Consider the following 17847-nt stretch of genomic DNA (forward strand, 5'->3'; position numbering starts at 1 on the left):
CCAATTTTCAAAGAAACTGCTAACATGATTAATAATATTCTTGCCGATTTAGTCAAAACTAGTTATCTCAAACAGAAACAATATGACTATCTGTCTGCCAAACCTGATTGTCGCGAGAGACATTTGTACACTTTGCCTAAAATCCATAAGAATCCAACCAAGGAGTGGTTTATCTCGAATAAAATCCCTAAAGGCCGCCCGATTATATCTGACTGTGGTAGTGAGTCATATGCAGTGTCAGAATACATTGATCATTTCTTACTACCTCTAGCATGCCAACATCGCGCCTACCTTAAAGACACAACCGATTTTGTCAATAAAATAAAAAATCTTCGAGTTCCCTCTAATGCTATTTTAATTTCTATCGACGTTTCTTCTATGTATACCAATATCGATAACACTACTGGTTTAACGACAGTTCGTAAAGCTTTTAATAGAAACCCAGATCCAAACAAACCCGACGATGCAATTCTACAGCTTTTAGAGATTTGTCTTAGTCGAAACGATTTCACATTTAATGGTAAAACATATTTACAAATTTCAGGGACAGCAATGGGCAAACGATTCGCCCCTTCGTACGCAAACCTTTTCATGGCAGAGTGGGAACGTGAGGTGTTGCCCCTCTGTCCATTTGACCCACTTTTTTACGGACGCTTTTTGGATGACATTTTTATGGTTTGGACTTATTCTATCGAACAGTTTTGGGAATTCTTTGAAATTCTCAACAACCACCGTCCTTCTATCAAACTAACCGCAAACGTGAGTGACAAAAGCATAGACTTTCTCGATACCACAGTCTTTAAGGGAGATTCAATAGCAGAAACAAATAAACTGGATATTAAAGTGTATTTCAAAGAAACTGATACTCATCAACTCTTGCACAAGAGCTCCTTTCACCCAAAACATACCTTTTCTGGTATAATTAAGTCACAAGTTTTACGATTTCATCGAATTTGTACAAGATCTTCTGATTTCAACCAAGCCTGTACGATTGTTTTCTCAAAACTGAAAGAGCGTGGGTACTCTAAACGATTTTTACGAAACATAAAAAATTCCGCCTTAGCACAGATAGCAGCTAAAAACAGACTTTATGCCGAAGTACCTCCAGGTTTAAGAAGTGCTCCATGTTTGTCCAGTAGATGCAAAACATGTCCCTTTATATCAGAAACTCATTATTTTGTAAGCAACTCTACGAATAAAAGGTACCCGATCCAGGAACATCTAACATGTGAACATTCGAATGTAATATATTTAATTTCAGGCAAGAAATGCCCCAAACAATATGTAGGAGAAACTAAGAATAATTTACGAACTCGCTTTAATGCTCATAGGTCAGACATCAAATTAAAGAAAGACAAGCCTGTTTCTAATCATTTCAACCTCGACGACCATTCAATAGACGATCTCACCCTAATCCCAATTGAGCGTATAGAAATTGACTTGCCCGAAGATGAAACTACCAAATTCCGTCAATCTAGGGAGGCCCATTGGATTGAGACATTGAATACAGCAAGACCTATAGGACTAAATATTCATCATAATGTAGGCATAGCACCCTTTGTTGTCCCGTTTAATACAACCAGCAATCGAGCAAGCAAGATAGTTCATGCCCACTATAAGAGCTTTCAAGAGAGATTCCCCCATGTCTATAAGCAGAAAATGATAGTTGCATATTCAAAAAATAAGAACTTAAATGATAATATTGTTCATAGTAAACTAAAAACAATCAGTACATAACAGATACTATACTTCTCGCCCATCGGGCGAGTTATTTTTTCTAATTTCAGATCAGAATAAGAACAGAAGAAAACCCAATATCAAGACCCTTAATCCTAATTTCTAAATAAAGTGTCTGCTCCACCCTAGGCCTGTACATTTGGGAGAATCAAACCTTCCCTTCCCCGAAAACTAGAATATATTGCCACCTTTACTTTCTTCTAAATGCAGGAAGTCAATTGATATTAATTCGAATGGAGCTGATGTAGAAATTGATTTTAAAGGTGCCCTCTCCTGTCTAGCTGGTTTCTTATCTTTCACACAGGTGCATCTTCGGGTTATGAAATCTTCAATATCGTGAGTCATCTTCCACCAGAAGAATCTCTGTCTAGCCAAATCCACCACTCGCTCAGATCCAAGATGATTTGCAGTGTAATTCTTCAAAAATTAATGATCTGTAACATTTAGGTACAACAATTTGTCCCCGACAAACGGATCCAGAGACATCTTTGACTTCTCTTACCAGAACATCATCCTCATCAAACTTCAGTCGTTTCCATTCCTTCAGGAGAGAAATAATCAGGATCTTGTTTCTGGGTTTCTACATTCTCACATTTTGGTATAGGATTTATTACCCGAAGCCCTTCATCAGCTAACATATCACTGCATTCGGTACTCGTTAAGGCAGACACCACCCCTAATACATTAGTGGTAGCAAACTTCAACCCATTAACAGATGCTTGTACAAAGTCTGGTGTCAACTATTCAGTATAACATCTTATATTCAACTTAAGGCATTCGACTTAGCCCATCAGCCGCAGCATTTTCCGTACCACGCTTGTAGAAAATCTTGAAGCGGAAATCAGCCAATTCCGATACCCATCTCATTCGTGTAGCATCAGGCTTACCAGAAGTTAAGATGTATGTGAGAGGATTATTGTCGCTATATACTTCAAATTCAGGAGCATAATAGTCTCTAAAGCGATCAGTGATAGCCCACTTTAGTGCAAGGAACTCTAGTTTACCAGAATATAAATTATAATTCCATTCTTTTGGTACAAAATGGCTCATAGTCCATCATTACATGCATCCACATGTAGAATAAACTGCTTGGTGAAGCCAGGAGGTGAAACAAGATCATCAATCAAACCATTTAGACATTCCTGATGTTTACTAGTCCAGGTAATTTTACATCCCGATGTCAACTGTCCCTTCTTAGATTTCGGTGCTCCTTTTTCCGACTTCCTTTCACCCTTTCCATGTTTTCCAGTTTTATTTGGTAGGGTTGCTTCTTGACTCTGCAGCAATTCATACAAACATTTGGCTCGTCTTGAAAAATCAGCTAAATACCTTCTATAGTAACCATTACATCCCATGATTTTGCTTACATCACCAACTGTTTTAGGTTGTCTCCCCTTCAATGCAATAACAGCAGCAGTATCAGCTGGATCCCTGGTGTATCCCTCTGCAGAAACCAGATGACCCAAGTAACGAATTTTCTTCTTGAAGAGTTCACATTTTCGAGGTTTGAGTTTCAGTCCGTTTTCTCTCAATCTTTTGAACACCATTTTCATATGTTGTAAATGAGAGTCAAATGAGTTGCTATGCAACAACACATCATCTAGGTAGGGCATACACATATTATCACGCAATCCCTCCGAAAATCGTCCATAAAACGGTGGAACGTTACAGGCGCACCTGACAAGCCAAATGGAATACGATTCCCCAGGGTGTGACGAAAGCTGTATATGGTCTGGATTCTTCACTCATGAACCCCTGATGATATGCTTTTCCTTGATCCAAAAGACTGAATACTGAGTCCATCCAAAGCGTCTTGAATTTTAGGGATAGGTGATCGATTGTCTAATGACTTTGCGTTCAGAGCCCTAAAATCACAACATATTCTCAAACTAGAGTCTTTTTTTCGTACGCATACCATTGGTGATGAATAGGGTAAGTCAGACTTGAAATCCATCCCTGATTTATTAAATTATTAAAGTAAGTAATCTTTAACTTCACCATACAGAGGTTTAGTGAACGAAATATAACTTATCTGTACAGGTGTATCATCCTTCAACTTAAAATCCATCTTCAAATCTTTCGCACAACCAAATTCATCATCGTGAGATTTTGAAAACACGGATGACTCCTGTCGAAGTAGCTGTCGAACTTTAATTTTCTGTTCCGGTGTCAGATCACTCTCTTCTAGATCTAAAGGCGGATCCCACAATTCAGTTTTATTATCTAAACAATCAGCTTCTGAAAGATTTGACACCGATGGTTGATTTTCACAGTGTTTATTTGTATCCACAGCCTCACTTGGGCACGGTAAAGCAATCACAGGCTGAAAAATCTCTAAATCACCAACTCTAGTGCGTCTAGGTAACACAATGTCTTTCTCCGAAATGTTCTCGACTAAAATTCTAAAATTTTGACTGGATTCAGATTTAACATTCACTATAGCTTCTCTAAATAAAAGTCCATATGGAATACTTTCATCTGAATACGGAACAAAAATCATCTTGCCATTTCTGTTCGGTCGAGCTTTACAATTTAAGACAAACCTGGAATTTTTCTTGATAAGAACGTTTTTGTTACTAGATTTGACAGGTACAATATCTTCATCGATGATCAATTTGCTGAGTTTCAATACGTTGTCACCAAAGATACCCATAGCTCTTAGACAATCACTTCGTTCATCCTCAGATAACGTTCGAGGACATTGTAGCCTATTTTTGCTGGATCCATTTCCACATCAGTGACAATAACAGGTACCATCAGTTCATGATGTTCCTACCTTAGCTTAAACCGACATTCGATCCATCCTGAAAAGGCATAGGCTCACCACTGGCTGTTAGAACAGTAAAGTTATGATTAATTAGAGAGCTTAAAGGTAAAACTTTAATATTAAATTTCTACTAACAAAATCCTTATTAAAGATTGAAATTTGAGCACCAGAATCCCATAGAACACTACATTTAGAGCCATTGATAAAACACTTGACAATACATCTCTTGCCCACAAGCGAAACTGCTCTATTTCTAAATTTTGACAGACACTCTAATAAATTATCATTCGATACTTGCTCTATTTGTGTGATTCTATTTAAAGTTTCTGGTTTCAAATTATCAAAACAACTATTACAATATTTAGTAAAATTTTCATCTGGCAATACAACATGACAATTTAAACAAACAGGGGTCTTAACAACAGCCCGATCTGTAGTAGCAAAATCTAGTTTTTTTGTCCAGCCTTAGAGCGCTCTGGACAATTTTGCCGTCTGTGTACATCACGACCACATACACAACAATGACGACAGTTATACGCACCCCCCCCCCCCCCTCCCCGCCCTTTCCCTACAAACCTTGCAACCCCTACCAGTACCTGGTTTCTGGGTGAACTTTGTTACAAGTTCAGTAAGAGCTGAAACCTGAGCTCGTCAAGAATTTGTCCCTGTTTCGTAGTTTTGTTAATAGATTTCCTTTCTACCGTTCTCTCGTCGGATGGAGGCACAAGCAGCACATTAACTGCTGTCACAGCACCTTTGACTTTGCTTTTTGAACAGCGTTCGTCTTCCTCGATTATCGACAAGTTGATTAGAAATTCTTCTTCTGCCAAATTAAGGTCAATAATGTTATGTAAATCACGTCTTATATTGTCATTAACCATGCCGCTTACAATGGATTTCATGCAAATTTTATGTACTAGTTCTGGATTATACGCAACTTCAGTAGTGTCATTTAAATTTCTTTGTTTCAAATCTAACGACTTCAGCACAAAGGACATGGAACTTTCTTTTGGCTGTTGGGTTAAACCTGTTAATGTTTGGTACAGTTCTGTTGGAGATTTTTCTTTGTAAAAAGCTTTCAGAATGTTGCTTGTGGTTGGCTTACATAAATCTTGTTTACCCTCAAGGTAAGACTTTAAATGGTTTTTCGGTGGTATGGCCTTCAGAATACCATCAATTATCTCATTTTCTGTATAACCTTTCTCACTGGCACCTTAAATTTGCCTACAGATTTCACCTATTGTTCCTGCAATTTTAAACTATCTGAAGTTAATTTTTCCTCGGAATTCCTTTTGAATACCAGTATTTGGTTGATTATTACCACCATTGTTGTTGTCTGCTCCCACTTCAGCAACTACTTCAGCATTGTCTTCTCCAACTCCAGCCTCTACTTCCCCTTCACTGTCTGACATCGTGATCAATAAATGTTTTTTATCTTTTCAGATTTATCCCGGACAAGCCCCCAGAAAATGTTACCCACACCTTGCTAATTTAATGGTAACACTTTTAATTTCGTTTTGATGTATAGAATATTTGAAATGTTCTATACAGCACTCAGCTGTTCAATACAGCACCCAACTGTTCAATACAGCACTCGATTGTTCAATACAGCATTCGATTGTTCAATACAGCACTCGATTGTTCAATACAACACTCGACTCAAGGTGTGCACGATTGCAACTGACGACAGGAGACTAACTGACTGGAGCCTGGAGTCTGAAGAGAGACAAGTATAGTTTTTGTAAGTTTTAATGGCGACGAAAAGAGAGAGAGAGATTCCTACGCTTCATTACATACAGAGGTTTCATGTTAGCAAAATGTAAAGGACTACATACAACCTTATTATTGTTCATAACTTAATAGTTGCACACAACTATAAAAGTTGAGACTTTATCTCGACTAACAAGTTCTCAAAGATTTAGAATACATAATCCCTTAATTAAAACATCATGAACCAAGTATAACCAATTTAGGATACAACATGTTTCAAATGTCTATTAGGCCTAGAACACATGACCTTGCGCCCATGTTACTAGAAAGTTCCCGCCATTAAACGAGCGGTACTCGCTAATAAAATAGACATTCACGACTTTTATAGCATTTGAGAACATACATCAAGGTTATACTTAGATTCCTGGTGCTTTCGCACACATAAATGTGCCCAAAATTCTTATGAATTAAAATAGATTTATATGTAATATGTACCTGAAGAGAGACAAGTTTAGTTTTTGGAAGTTTTAATGGCGATGAAGGAGAGGAGAGAGGAACCTAATCACTCCAAATTCACCAGACCAATTTCATTGCTTATTAAAACTAGCTTTATCTCCCTTGATTTTATTTTGGGTAGTCTACTCATTTCGTTAACAAAGCACCACAATTACAAATTTTAAATCATCAATATCTAAATTAGATGATAAGATAGCAAAGCAAAAAATAAACTAATAGATAATATTATTCCAGGTATGAATGGAGATGAAATAGCCGCATTAGAAACCAAACTCAATGGTATTAGTGAAATAGTCGCTATTCAACAACAATTAGACAATCTAGTAGATAAAACTCAGTTACAAAGTTCATTAATATCTAATTTAGATAAGGTTACAAAAGAAAAAATAGAAACAGTTAATAGATACCAGGTATAAGTGAAGAGCAATTAACTGAATTAGAACCAAACTCAATGATAATAGTGAAATAGATGCTATTAAACAACAACCTCTAAATGTAGTAGATAAAACTCAATTACAAAATTTAAAATCATTAATATCTAATTTAAATGATAAGGCTACAAAGCAGAAAATAGATCTTAAACAATTAATAGATAATGTTACGGCAGAATCGTCATTTTCTTTTGTTTAATTGCATTTTTGTGTCTTACAAATTACTTGTTTATATATGGCCTGATTTCTAAGGTTCTATTGTAGATAGGCCGCAGATCACAGGTCAAATTATGCACACGGCCTTGAGCTAGCTTTTCTTGCCGCCATCTTAGGAAGTTAGACTAAACTTTTTGATATTTTTATTTTCGACCATAGTTCCTCACAAGTTGTAAGTTTTCAATTTATTTATGTATATTCTAATAAGGAATTATTTAATTATGTTCTGTAGACATTTTCTGTTGGATATCATGTTTAATTATTGAGAATTTGCTCTCAAATGTACTTCAAAGGAATTTTCAATTTTACTGACAGTAGTCCAAAGGCATCCGTTTCATTACCACGTGCATTGCTTGAATTTCTGAAGTCTAAGTCCTCTGTAAGAACTATTAATTTAATATAAGGTTACAATTTCATTATGTTACCATGTGTATATTGTTGCCAGAAGTTAAGACTGTCTATTAGTGTTGACATTTTGCAAATTGGTAAATGTTAGTTCAGATTCTTTATTTTGCCACGAATGCCTGTGGATTCTTATATTTGTGAGTTGTGTCTTAAGATTGTTATTTTTATATTTTGTAGCAAAACCATTCAATCCAAGTAAGGACATTCAGTTCAAGTTAAGACATTCAACTTATGTTCAACCATTGAATGTGTATTCCTTAGGGAACTATGTAATTATGTGGATACTTGTTTATTAGTAAATGATGGTTTATGTATGCTGAAACTTCCTAATATGCTGGAATGACCCTTTGGTGGTACTATGTTCGTTGTTACGTCGATACCTTTAAAATGACCCTTTGGTGGTACTCCTTTCGTTGCTACGTCGATACTTATTGAGTTGACATGTGTTTAATAAGTACACATAATAGGCCTTAACATTAATGTCGCAGCTACGCGCAAAAGGGCACTCGCCACGTATTTGGGTCGAAGGATCGAATTACAGATTACAGTTTCATACATTTATTACACACATTACATCTAAGAAATACACCACATGAAAGTCGGATAGTCGTTGGATATGTGCTAAATACCAATACGGAGGCTTCCAATGCATTCCGCCTTTACTAATTAGATCTATACCATTAGTAAAAAAAGGTGTGGTAAGGACTAGTGCTAAAGTATCACCGACCAAAATAAATATCCCTGAAATGACAATAGATTCTGTTTAACAAATCAATATCTTCGGCGTAAAGTACATCTAAATATTATCCATAGCCCGCGACTAACATTAAATCATATACAAAACATATTAGAATGAGTGACAAACATTACCTCATCTACTTCGACAATTAGAAGTCACATTAACATACGATCTAAAGAATAAAATATAGTTACCAGTTTGTGGAATAGGACCACAGAAGTTAGCAGCGCACTCCAACTCTCTCTCATGTGATATACAACCTTGTTAGACAGTACAATCAAATGCTTTGCTTACTAACTGATATACAATTAAATACAAATTGGTTTATAATTAGACACAAGTCTTTTCTGTGAACTAAATTTCAAAACTATGATGTAAGTCGATATAATCTCAGAAAACTAAAATAACGAACGTAACATAATTACAACAATTACTCAATTATATAAACCAAAGATAGCAAAACCAGAAATAGTTTACCAATATAGATTTTATAACATATAACCGCATACTAAGCAGTAATAATATAGAACGTGTTTAAACAACCGGACCAATATGGAATCACCAATTTCCAGTTTGGCACCTCGAACCTTTTGATCATAATTTCTCTTCTGTTTCTCTTTGCCAACTCATAAGATTTCTTTAATCGTTCCTTTAAAACTTTAATATAGGCATAAACGATTCGTCAGTTTTTAACCCAAATGCAAGGTCAACTGCTCACCTTGGATGACGCCCAAACATTAATTAATACGGCAAAAATCCAGTTGTCTCATGCTTTGTGCAATTATAAGCATGAATCAACGGTGCCACTTGAGAATTCCAATTGATCTTTTTATCAACGGAAAGCGTTCCCAACATATCATGTGCGATTCATACGCTCACATTGTCCATTACCCATCGGGTGATATGGCGTCGCTCTGGATTTTGCTATTCCAGTTAAACCACACAATTCCTTAATTATACTACTTTCAAAATTTGCACCTTGATCCGAATGTATCCTAGCAGGAAGACCATAATGAACTACAAAATTATTAAAGAATGCATCTGCAGTAGTATGTGCCGTCATGTTTCTCGTTGGTACTGCTACAGCATATTTTGTAAACAGATCAGTTATGACTAAAATATACTGCTAATTACCTTTAGATGGTTCTAGTGTAAGAAAGTCCATAGCTACCACTTCCAGAGGGAATGTAGTCTGTATATTTACTAGTGGAACGCTGATATTCAATGGTGATTTTCGACGTAAGCATCTATCACAGGATTTGATCCATCTCTCTCAATAAATCTATCACGCATCAATGCTATGGTTCTGTCACGACCCATGTGTCCCATATCATCATGTAATGATGTAAATGCAACCTTTCTATAATGAGGCAAGACCAACTGCCCTATTGGACGACCATCAATGAGAACACATCTGTATAAAACACATTGTCGAAGTTTTAACCGATCTACCTGCCGTTTCAAAGCTAAAAATTCATTAGTAACAGCTTCCTTAACAGGTTTAATATCAGACCTTATATACTGTATCAAAGACAAGATAACATCATCTTTGGTTTGTTCTTTTCTCCATTCACGTGGTCCCATGCCATTCAAACCAACACAAATATCAGGAACACTATCTGCAGTTATGTGTAAGCATTCAGCATTACTTGGTAATCTTGATAACAAATCTGCAACAATATTGGTTTTACCTGGCTTAAACTTTAACTCAAAATCATAAACTGATTAGGCATCCAATTTAGCAGACGACAATACATAGATTAACGGATTGTTATCCGTATATACAACAAATTTATTCCCGTATAAATAATCATGAAACTTTTCGGTCACGGACCATTTCAAACATGAAAACTCAAGTTTATGAGCCGAATAATTCTGTTCTGCCTTATTTAAACTCCTGCTCGCGTAAGCGATTACCTTAAGCTGACCATCTTGTTTCTGATACAAGATCGCTCCAAGACCATTTTGGCAAGCATCAACATGAAGAACAAACGGCAAATTATAATCACAACTGCTCAAAATTGGAAAGGAACATAGTCGATTCTTTATTTCCTTAAATGAATTATCCTGCTCAACACCCCACTTCCACTCATGAGTAGTTCTGGATTTATTCTTACCAACAGGTGAAGGCATTAATATGGACAAGGGTTTGGCTATTTTTGAGAAATCTTTGACAAACCTGCGGTAATAGCCAGCAAAGCCTAAGAACTTCCTCACCTCCTGTGCATTGGTAGGACGAGGTCAATTACTAATCGATTCTATCTTAGAAGTATCAAGCTCAATACCTTTCATTCTCAACTCTTCTCTTGAAGAAACTACACTTATATGCAGCTAATTTTAAATTACATTCACGAAGTCTTTGTAAAACGAGTTTAAGTCGTTCCAAGTGTTCGTATGTATCTGCAAAAATAATCAAATCATCGATATACACGACACAATTTTCCATCAGCCTTTGAAAGGTAGCTGGAGAATTACATAATCCAAAAGGAAGTCTATTATATTCGTAGAAACCTAACGAACCAACAGTGAACGCTTTACGTTCCTTGTGTTCCTCTAATAACTCTCCGCGGTAATAACCAGATTTCATGTCTAACTTACTGTTGAAAGCTTTTCCTGCTAAATAATCCAATACCTCATCAATTCGAGGCAGAGCATATGAATCTTTAATTGTCCTATCATTCAATTGACGAAAATCAGTACACATACGAAGCTTACCATTTTTCCTCCTACACAAGACAACGTTAGACGTCCACGGACTATGTGAATGACGAATTACTCCACATGCCATCAACTGTTTTAAATGCTCTTTCACTTCGTTGAACATTGCTGGGGGTACTCGTCTAGAACGTTGTTTTAACGGCCGCTCATCCATGAGTTCAATCCTATGCTTAACTCGCGAAGTATGACCTAAATCCAAATCATTTCTTGCAAATATATCACTAAAACTCAATAAAAGTTCATTACCTTTATCTATTTCATCGGTTGTCAAATCACTGGGGTCAATTTCTACTTTACCAAGGACATCAAACTCTTCTACCTTATCAACAATTTGCTGATCTTCAACGTTAACAAGTTGACCGGTGACGCTTCCCGTGACCCAAGGCTTTGATCGTTTTCCGACCAATTGCTATGCTGTGTTGGTGACCTACAATTCATCTGTAAATGCCCAGGTTTACCACATCTCCAACACACTGGTCCTGTGTGATAACTATTACGAAAATTCGTAGACGTTCCAAACCTTCTATTTCCTTCCCTTCGAGATGTGCTATCGGAAGATGATTGGACAGGTTGAACAAACTGAGATACAGTCTCCTTCAATTCACCCATTTGAGTAGACAACATCTTCACTATGCTCTTAAGTTCCTTTAACTCTGAGTCATATGAACGACCAGAGTATTTAAATCGAACTCTTAGCTCATCGAAAGTTGTAGGTTGATCGTATTTATGCGAAGATACATCCTTAAAATGAGGTAATAATCCATGCCAAAATACTCTACGGATTGCATTGCCAGCTTCATAGGAATTCGAATGCTCACTTTCAGTTGGCGAACAAATCTTCGACTCTACATGCCCAAGAAGTGACAGATTCAGCCTCTTTCTGTCGAGCACTATAGAAATTAGCAATCAATGATTCTGATTCTTCACAAATACCGAACACGCTTTTTAGTTTAGCTAATATTCCTTTAATGGTCACCTTCATATTTCCACAGATCATAACTTACCTCTCCTTTTCCAGACTCATCGTAAAATATCGATAGTTTTGGAATCTGATTTCTAGGTCTTCCGTTTCAGTTTCTTCCGACTTATTTGGCCACTTACCTTGAGCTTTTAATGTCTCGCTCATCCAAGACGTTACACCATCTGCAGTATGCACATCTTTTGAAAATATACCCATTTGAACCAAAGTGTCGCAAACACCAACAATATCATCTTCCATAATCTTATCCATAATTTCAGTCATCGTCGTTGCTCCTACACTCTCAGTCAGTCACCTTAATCTTCTATACCATAGCATCTCAATTAAATTATTGATACCGGAACCAAGAAAAATATATCATCTTCCTCGAACACAACACAAAAAAACGAACAGGCGTACACACCACATTTGTATCAAACCATCCTCCTCCCTGGGGGCTCCATTGTCGCAGCTAAGATGGAATCTGGGACTCGCCACGTATTTGGGTCGAAGGATGGAATTACAGATTACAGTTTCATACATTTATTACACACATTACATCTAAGAAATACACCACATGAAAGTCGGATAGTCGCGGATATGTGGATATGTGCTAAATACCAATACGGAGACTTCCAATGGATTCCGCCATTACTAATTAGATCTATATTATCATACCATTAGTAAAAAAAGGACTAGTGCTAAAGTATCACCGACCAAAATAAATATCCCTGAAATGACAATAGATTCTGTTTAACAAATCAATATCTTCGGCGTAAAGTACATCTAAATATTATCCATAAATATTATCCATAAATATTATCCATAGCCCGCGACTAACATTAAACCATATACAAAACATATTAGAATGAGTGACAAACATTACCTCATCTACTTCGACAATTAGAAGTCACATTGACATACGATCTAAAGAATAAAATATAGTTACCAGTTTGTGGAATAGAACCACATAAGTTAGCAGCGCACTCCAACTATCTCACATGTGGGTACTGGGCCACTGTAGCCAATTCAAGCTTTATACCAGCAGGTATCCAGATCCAACCAATAGAACAATGCACGAGCTTATTAAAAACCAACCACCGAACAAATAATTACACCATGTGATATACAATCTTGTTAGACAGTACAATCAAATGCATTGCTTACTAACTGATATACAATTAAACACAAATTGGTTTATAATAAGACACAAGTCTTTTCTGTGCACATCAACTAGATTTCAAAACTCTGATGTAAGTCGACATAATCTCAGAAAACTAAAATAACGAACGTAACATAATTACAACAATTACTAAATTATATAAACCAAATATAGCAAAACCAGAAATAGTTTACCAATATAGATTTTATAACATATAACCGCATTCTAAGCAGTAATAATACAGAACGTGTTTAAACAATCTGTACTCAATATTACATGGTACAAAACACATACTATTACATTAACTATGCTGATACGTCGATGATGTGTTTGGTGCGTCACTTGGTCTACGACCGTCCCCACAGATAATATTACACCAGGTATAAGTGAAGAAAAATTAACTGAATTAGAAACCACACTCAATGATAATAGTGAAATAGATGCAACAACTTCTAAATGTAGTAGATAAAACTCAATTACAAACTTTAGCTTCATTAATATCTAAATGATAAGATTAAAAAACAAAAAATAGATCTTAAACAACTAATAGATAATATTAATCCAGGTATAAGTGAAGACAAATGGCAACAGGAATCAACTGCGCTAGAAACTAAATTTAAAACAGAATTACAAAAAGAACTAACCAATATTAATCAACTGATACAAAATATTTATGATAGCGAGATTCAAAAACAGATAACTACTATTAATAACGAAGTTTTAAAACATGAAAAAAATATGGTCACATTAGAAAAACATCTCAAGGAAAATAAAAAATCATATTATTTCAATCTTCCAGTTTTCCGTGTGAGAAATACTGAGCGTATTCCTACAGGTAAAACAACATATCAGTTGGAAGGATATGGATTTATATTAAAAATAAAAGTATTTTCATATATAAGTGGAAACGTTAAAAATATATTTGATGATTCAGAAAACTGTAATTTCCGAGGTAAATCTCTAATTGAAATTCTTTTTCCTGTAAAAGTTAAAATCGATTCAATCTTCTTCTCTCATCCATCTAACTATTTGAAGGCTCGTACGATTTTCGAATTTATCAAAGATGGTGAATATGTTGAGAATAAAGATTTGGAAGTTAATGATGAAAACAACAAGCCTAATCATATGTATGAAATTAAAACAAATGAAAAATATATAGAAACCTTTAGAATGTTAATAATACCAGACAATGACAACGATATTCTTTCAATAGGTGATTTTGATATGATATTAAAGACGGAAAGCTCACCACCGATGAACATTATTAGAAATTCAACTCCACAAAAACCACACACAATAAAGAGTTATACGTTTTTAAGAACATCAGACTTTGAATATGTAAAACTATATTTTGTTAATACTAGTTTTTCACTCAATGTATGAAAATATTATCCTGATTTATTTACCTCAATTGATATTCACAAAAGTCAACAAGATAAAGAATTTATAATATTTTCATCAATAATTGAACATCATGAAAGAGATAGTAATATAGAAGTTGGTGGTATATATACTTGTAGATGTAGTAAAAAAAAATTTACACTTCATCTACATAAGATTTTTGATTCGAAAGAAGAAATATCATTAGTATCTGTAAAAGTTACTATTTATTGAACAATATCTAACTTTTAAGTGATCAGAAATTCCTTGTAATAAAGGAAACACGAAGTGATACTGAAAGTATTTCACAAAGTGAAACACAAAGTGATACAGAAAGTATTTCACAAAGCGAAACACGAAGTGATAATTCAAGAAGTGATAACATAATTGATTTATTCAAAGAATACAGCGCAAGCACAAAAAACAAAACAGAAGTTAATTCAAAACTTAAAAAAAATAAACTGTAATAAACTAATTTCATTTGATGCTAACGGTTTGTACGCTTCAGCAATGTCAGATTTAGACAGTGAATATCCAAAAGCAGAAAGTGCTAGACCGTTTCTACCAGGAGAAAATAAAAAATTTGTAAAACTCTTCAATAAACAAAATTTTAGACCTAGAACAGCTATTTTATCAGTGTGGTTTGAACATGTTCTTCCAACCAATACCAGCTAAAGATGGTATCACTTTCACGAATAAAGAAGGTAAACAGGAAACTGGCACTAAAATCAGGTTTAGAAATGGAAACTCCACCATATAGAAATTATATTTTAATTTTGAGAGATCTAAGAATAAAAATAAACGAGAAGGTAATATGGTTGGTAGTAATTGCATGAAATTATTAGGTAATTCCTTGTATGGTAAATCTATTCAGAGGGATAGAAACACGAGTTATCATGATTTTTTGCCCATTTTTTATTCTTTATTTTTATTCCAAAAATCACTCCTTCTCCCTTATACTTTCAAAGAATGATTCCCTCTCCAGAACGTATGTTTTTAAAAAATATAGCATTACCCATATGTTTGACCTTTATTTCTCCGGTGTCGATTTTATCTATTAGATTACTTAATCCCCCTTTAACAGTTTTCTTGGTTTCTTCACTAAATCGATTTCCAAATTCTTTAACTCCTGAACCTTGTGCCATCTCTTCCATTTCCATATTATGTCTACGTTTTTCGCTTTTTCAGCATCAGCTGCTTTCTTGGCTTGTGTTATCCCAGCCGCCCCACCAGCTGTGGCCTCTGCCGCAGTAGTACTAGAGCTTTCAATTAGGTCGCATAAAAGGGGATTCCCCATTCCATTTCATTTCATGGGGAAAATGCGCCCCTAATTGAAAGCTCCCATAACATAAAGACCTAAATTCCCTACATTTCATAAATTCTTACACTAAAAAAGACCTAAACATCCTACATTTCATAAATTCTTACAGCAAAAGACCTAAATTCTTACACCTATATTCCCTACATTTCATAAATTCTTACACCCCCTACATTTCATACACCAAAAAACACCTTCAATCAATTTCCTACATTCCATCAAAAAAAGCATATTCAAAATACCCTTATATAAAATAACATAACATTTTTAGTAGATGGGAGATAACTCTTTTTGGATAAAAAACAGACTAAATTAACTCATTTAAAAATAGGATGAGTTTAATTCTAAAACACGAACAACACATATTCGAAGATTATTCGGGCGACGGTATCTTTTCTTCATTATTTTCTCTAGGTAAAACAATAATTTCAAAAAACAAATCACTCATTTCAAGCGGAGCGAAAGCCATCGGCTCAATCGCTGAAGCGGGAAAGAGTATAAGCGATACAGTGAAACAATCTAACGACTTGAAAGAATTAGAACTAATAAGAGAACTTCGAAACAGGAGATTAGAAGAAAGGAAAGGAAAAGGATTTAAAGTTATAGGATAAAAATGATTGTCGCTCACCCTCCAAAAACTTATTTCGGTTCAGGAGATATACAAAAATCATTGGGTTCTCTTCCTGGATTTCAATGGGCGAAATATCCCGGAGAAAAACATCTTCCAGGTCATAATTATACCGGTCCAGGCACTAGGTTAGATCTGCGATTAGACGAAAACAATAAACCCACAGCGCTGCTGCGCTTAAACACGACATACTATACAGAAATAAAGACATAAACTTCAGACATGAAGCAGACAAACAAATGATAATCGAACTTGAAAATATTCCAAATCCAACAAAGAGAGAATGGAAAGAGCATTAATCATTAAACTGTTACAAGCAAAGATGAAATTAGGCATGGGATTGGCGGATGAAATTCATAAAGAATTTAGAAAAACTAAAAACTTTTTAAAAGTAAAAGTGTTTGAAAAAGATGAAATATGGTCAGCCGATTTAATTAATATGCCAGACGAAAGGGGATTTAAATATTGCTTAACAGTTATGTATGGGTTATTCCTTTGAAAAACAAAACGGGATTATCAGTCAAACACTCATTTGAAACGATTATGAAACAATCTAACCGTCATCCAGAAAAACTGTGGGTAGATAAAGGAAGTGAATTTTATAACAAAAATATGAAATCTCTGGGATTTGAAATTTACAGCACGCATAATGAAGGTAAAGCTGTAGTTGAAAGATTTAACAGGACTCTTAAAAAATAAATTATTCAAAAAGTTCACGGAATTGAAATCCCAAAAATAGCTTAAAATATTACCAGAGGTTGTCGACGAATACAGTAACAAAATTCATTCATCTATAGGTGTCACACCAACACAAGCCTCGTGTAATCCAAATATTACAAAGTCAATTAACGCGCAACATAACTACGAAAATGAAATAAAGAATTTAAATATCAAACCCAAATTTAAAGTTGGAGATCGAGTTCGTATTTTCAAATATAAAAGTAAATTCGAAAAAGGTTACGTTGGATACTGGACGAACGAAATATTCATCGTTGATAAAGTAAACACCACATCACCTCCGACATATGAATTAATCGATCAAGACAAAGAACAAATCATAGGTAGGTTTTATCAAAATGAACTTCAAAAAACCGACTTTTAAAAATGAATGATGAAGAATTTGATAGAAGATAAGAGATGTAGACAAGCATTTACTGTTTCT

General features: G+C 35.1%; 2 protein-coding genes across 2 annotated transcripts; one reads left to right on the plus strand and one right to left on the minus strand.

Annotated features, from left to right (window-relative positions):
- Positions 1 to 8332: 8332 nt before the first annotated feature.
- On the minus strand, positions 8333 to 12482 carry LOTGIDRAFT_163786 (hypothetical protein; the record flags this gene model as incomplete). Its single annotated transcript, XM_009060300.1, has 3 exons — positions 8333 to 8523; positions 11671 to 12129; positions 12341 to 12482. 3 exons carry the CDS (start codon positions 12480 to 12482, stop codon positions 8333 to 8335), a joined length of 792 nt encoding a protein of 263 aa, XP_009058548.1.
- A 1615-nt stretch (positions 12483 to 14097) lies between these two features.
- On the plus strand, positions 14098 to 14742 carry LOTGIDRAFT_163787 (hypothetical protein; the record flags this gene model as incomplete). Its single annotated transcript, XM_009060301.1, has 1 exon — positions 14098 to 14742. One exon carries the CDS (start codon positions 14098 to 14100, stop codon positions 14740 to 14742), a length of 645 nt encoding a protein of 214 aa, XP_009058549.1.
- Between the last annotated feature and the right edge of the window lie 3105 nt (positions 14743 to 17847).

This window comes from Lottia gigantea (assembly GCF_000327385.1).
Source record: "Lottia gigantea unplaced genomic scaffold LOTGIsca_41, whole genome shotgun sequence".
In the NCBI taxonomy this organism is placed as follows: domain Eukaryota; kingdom Metazoa; phylum Mollusca; class Gastropoda; family Lottiidae; genus Lottia; species Lottia gigantea.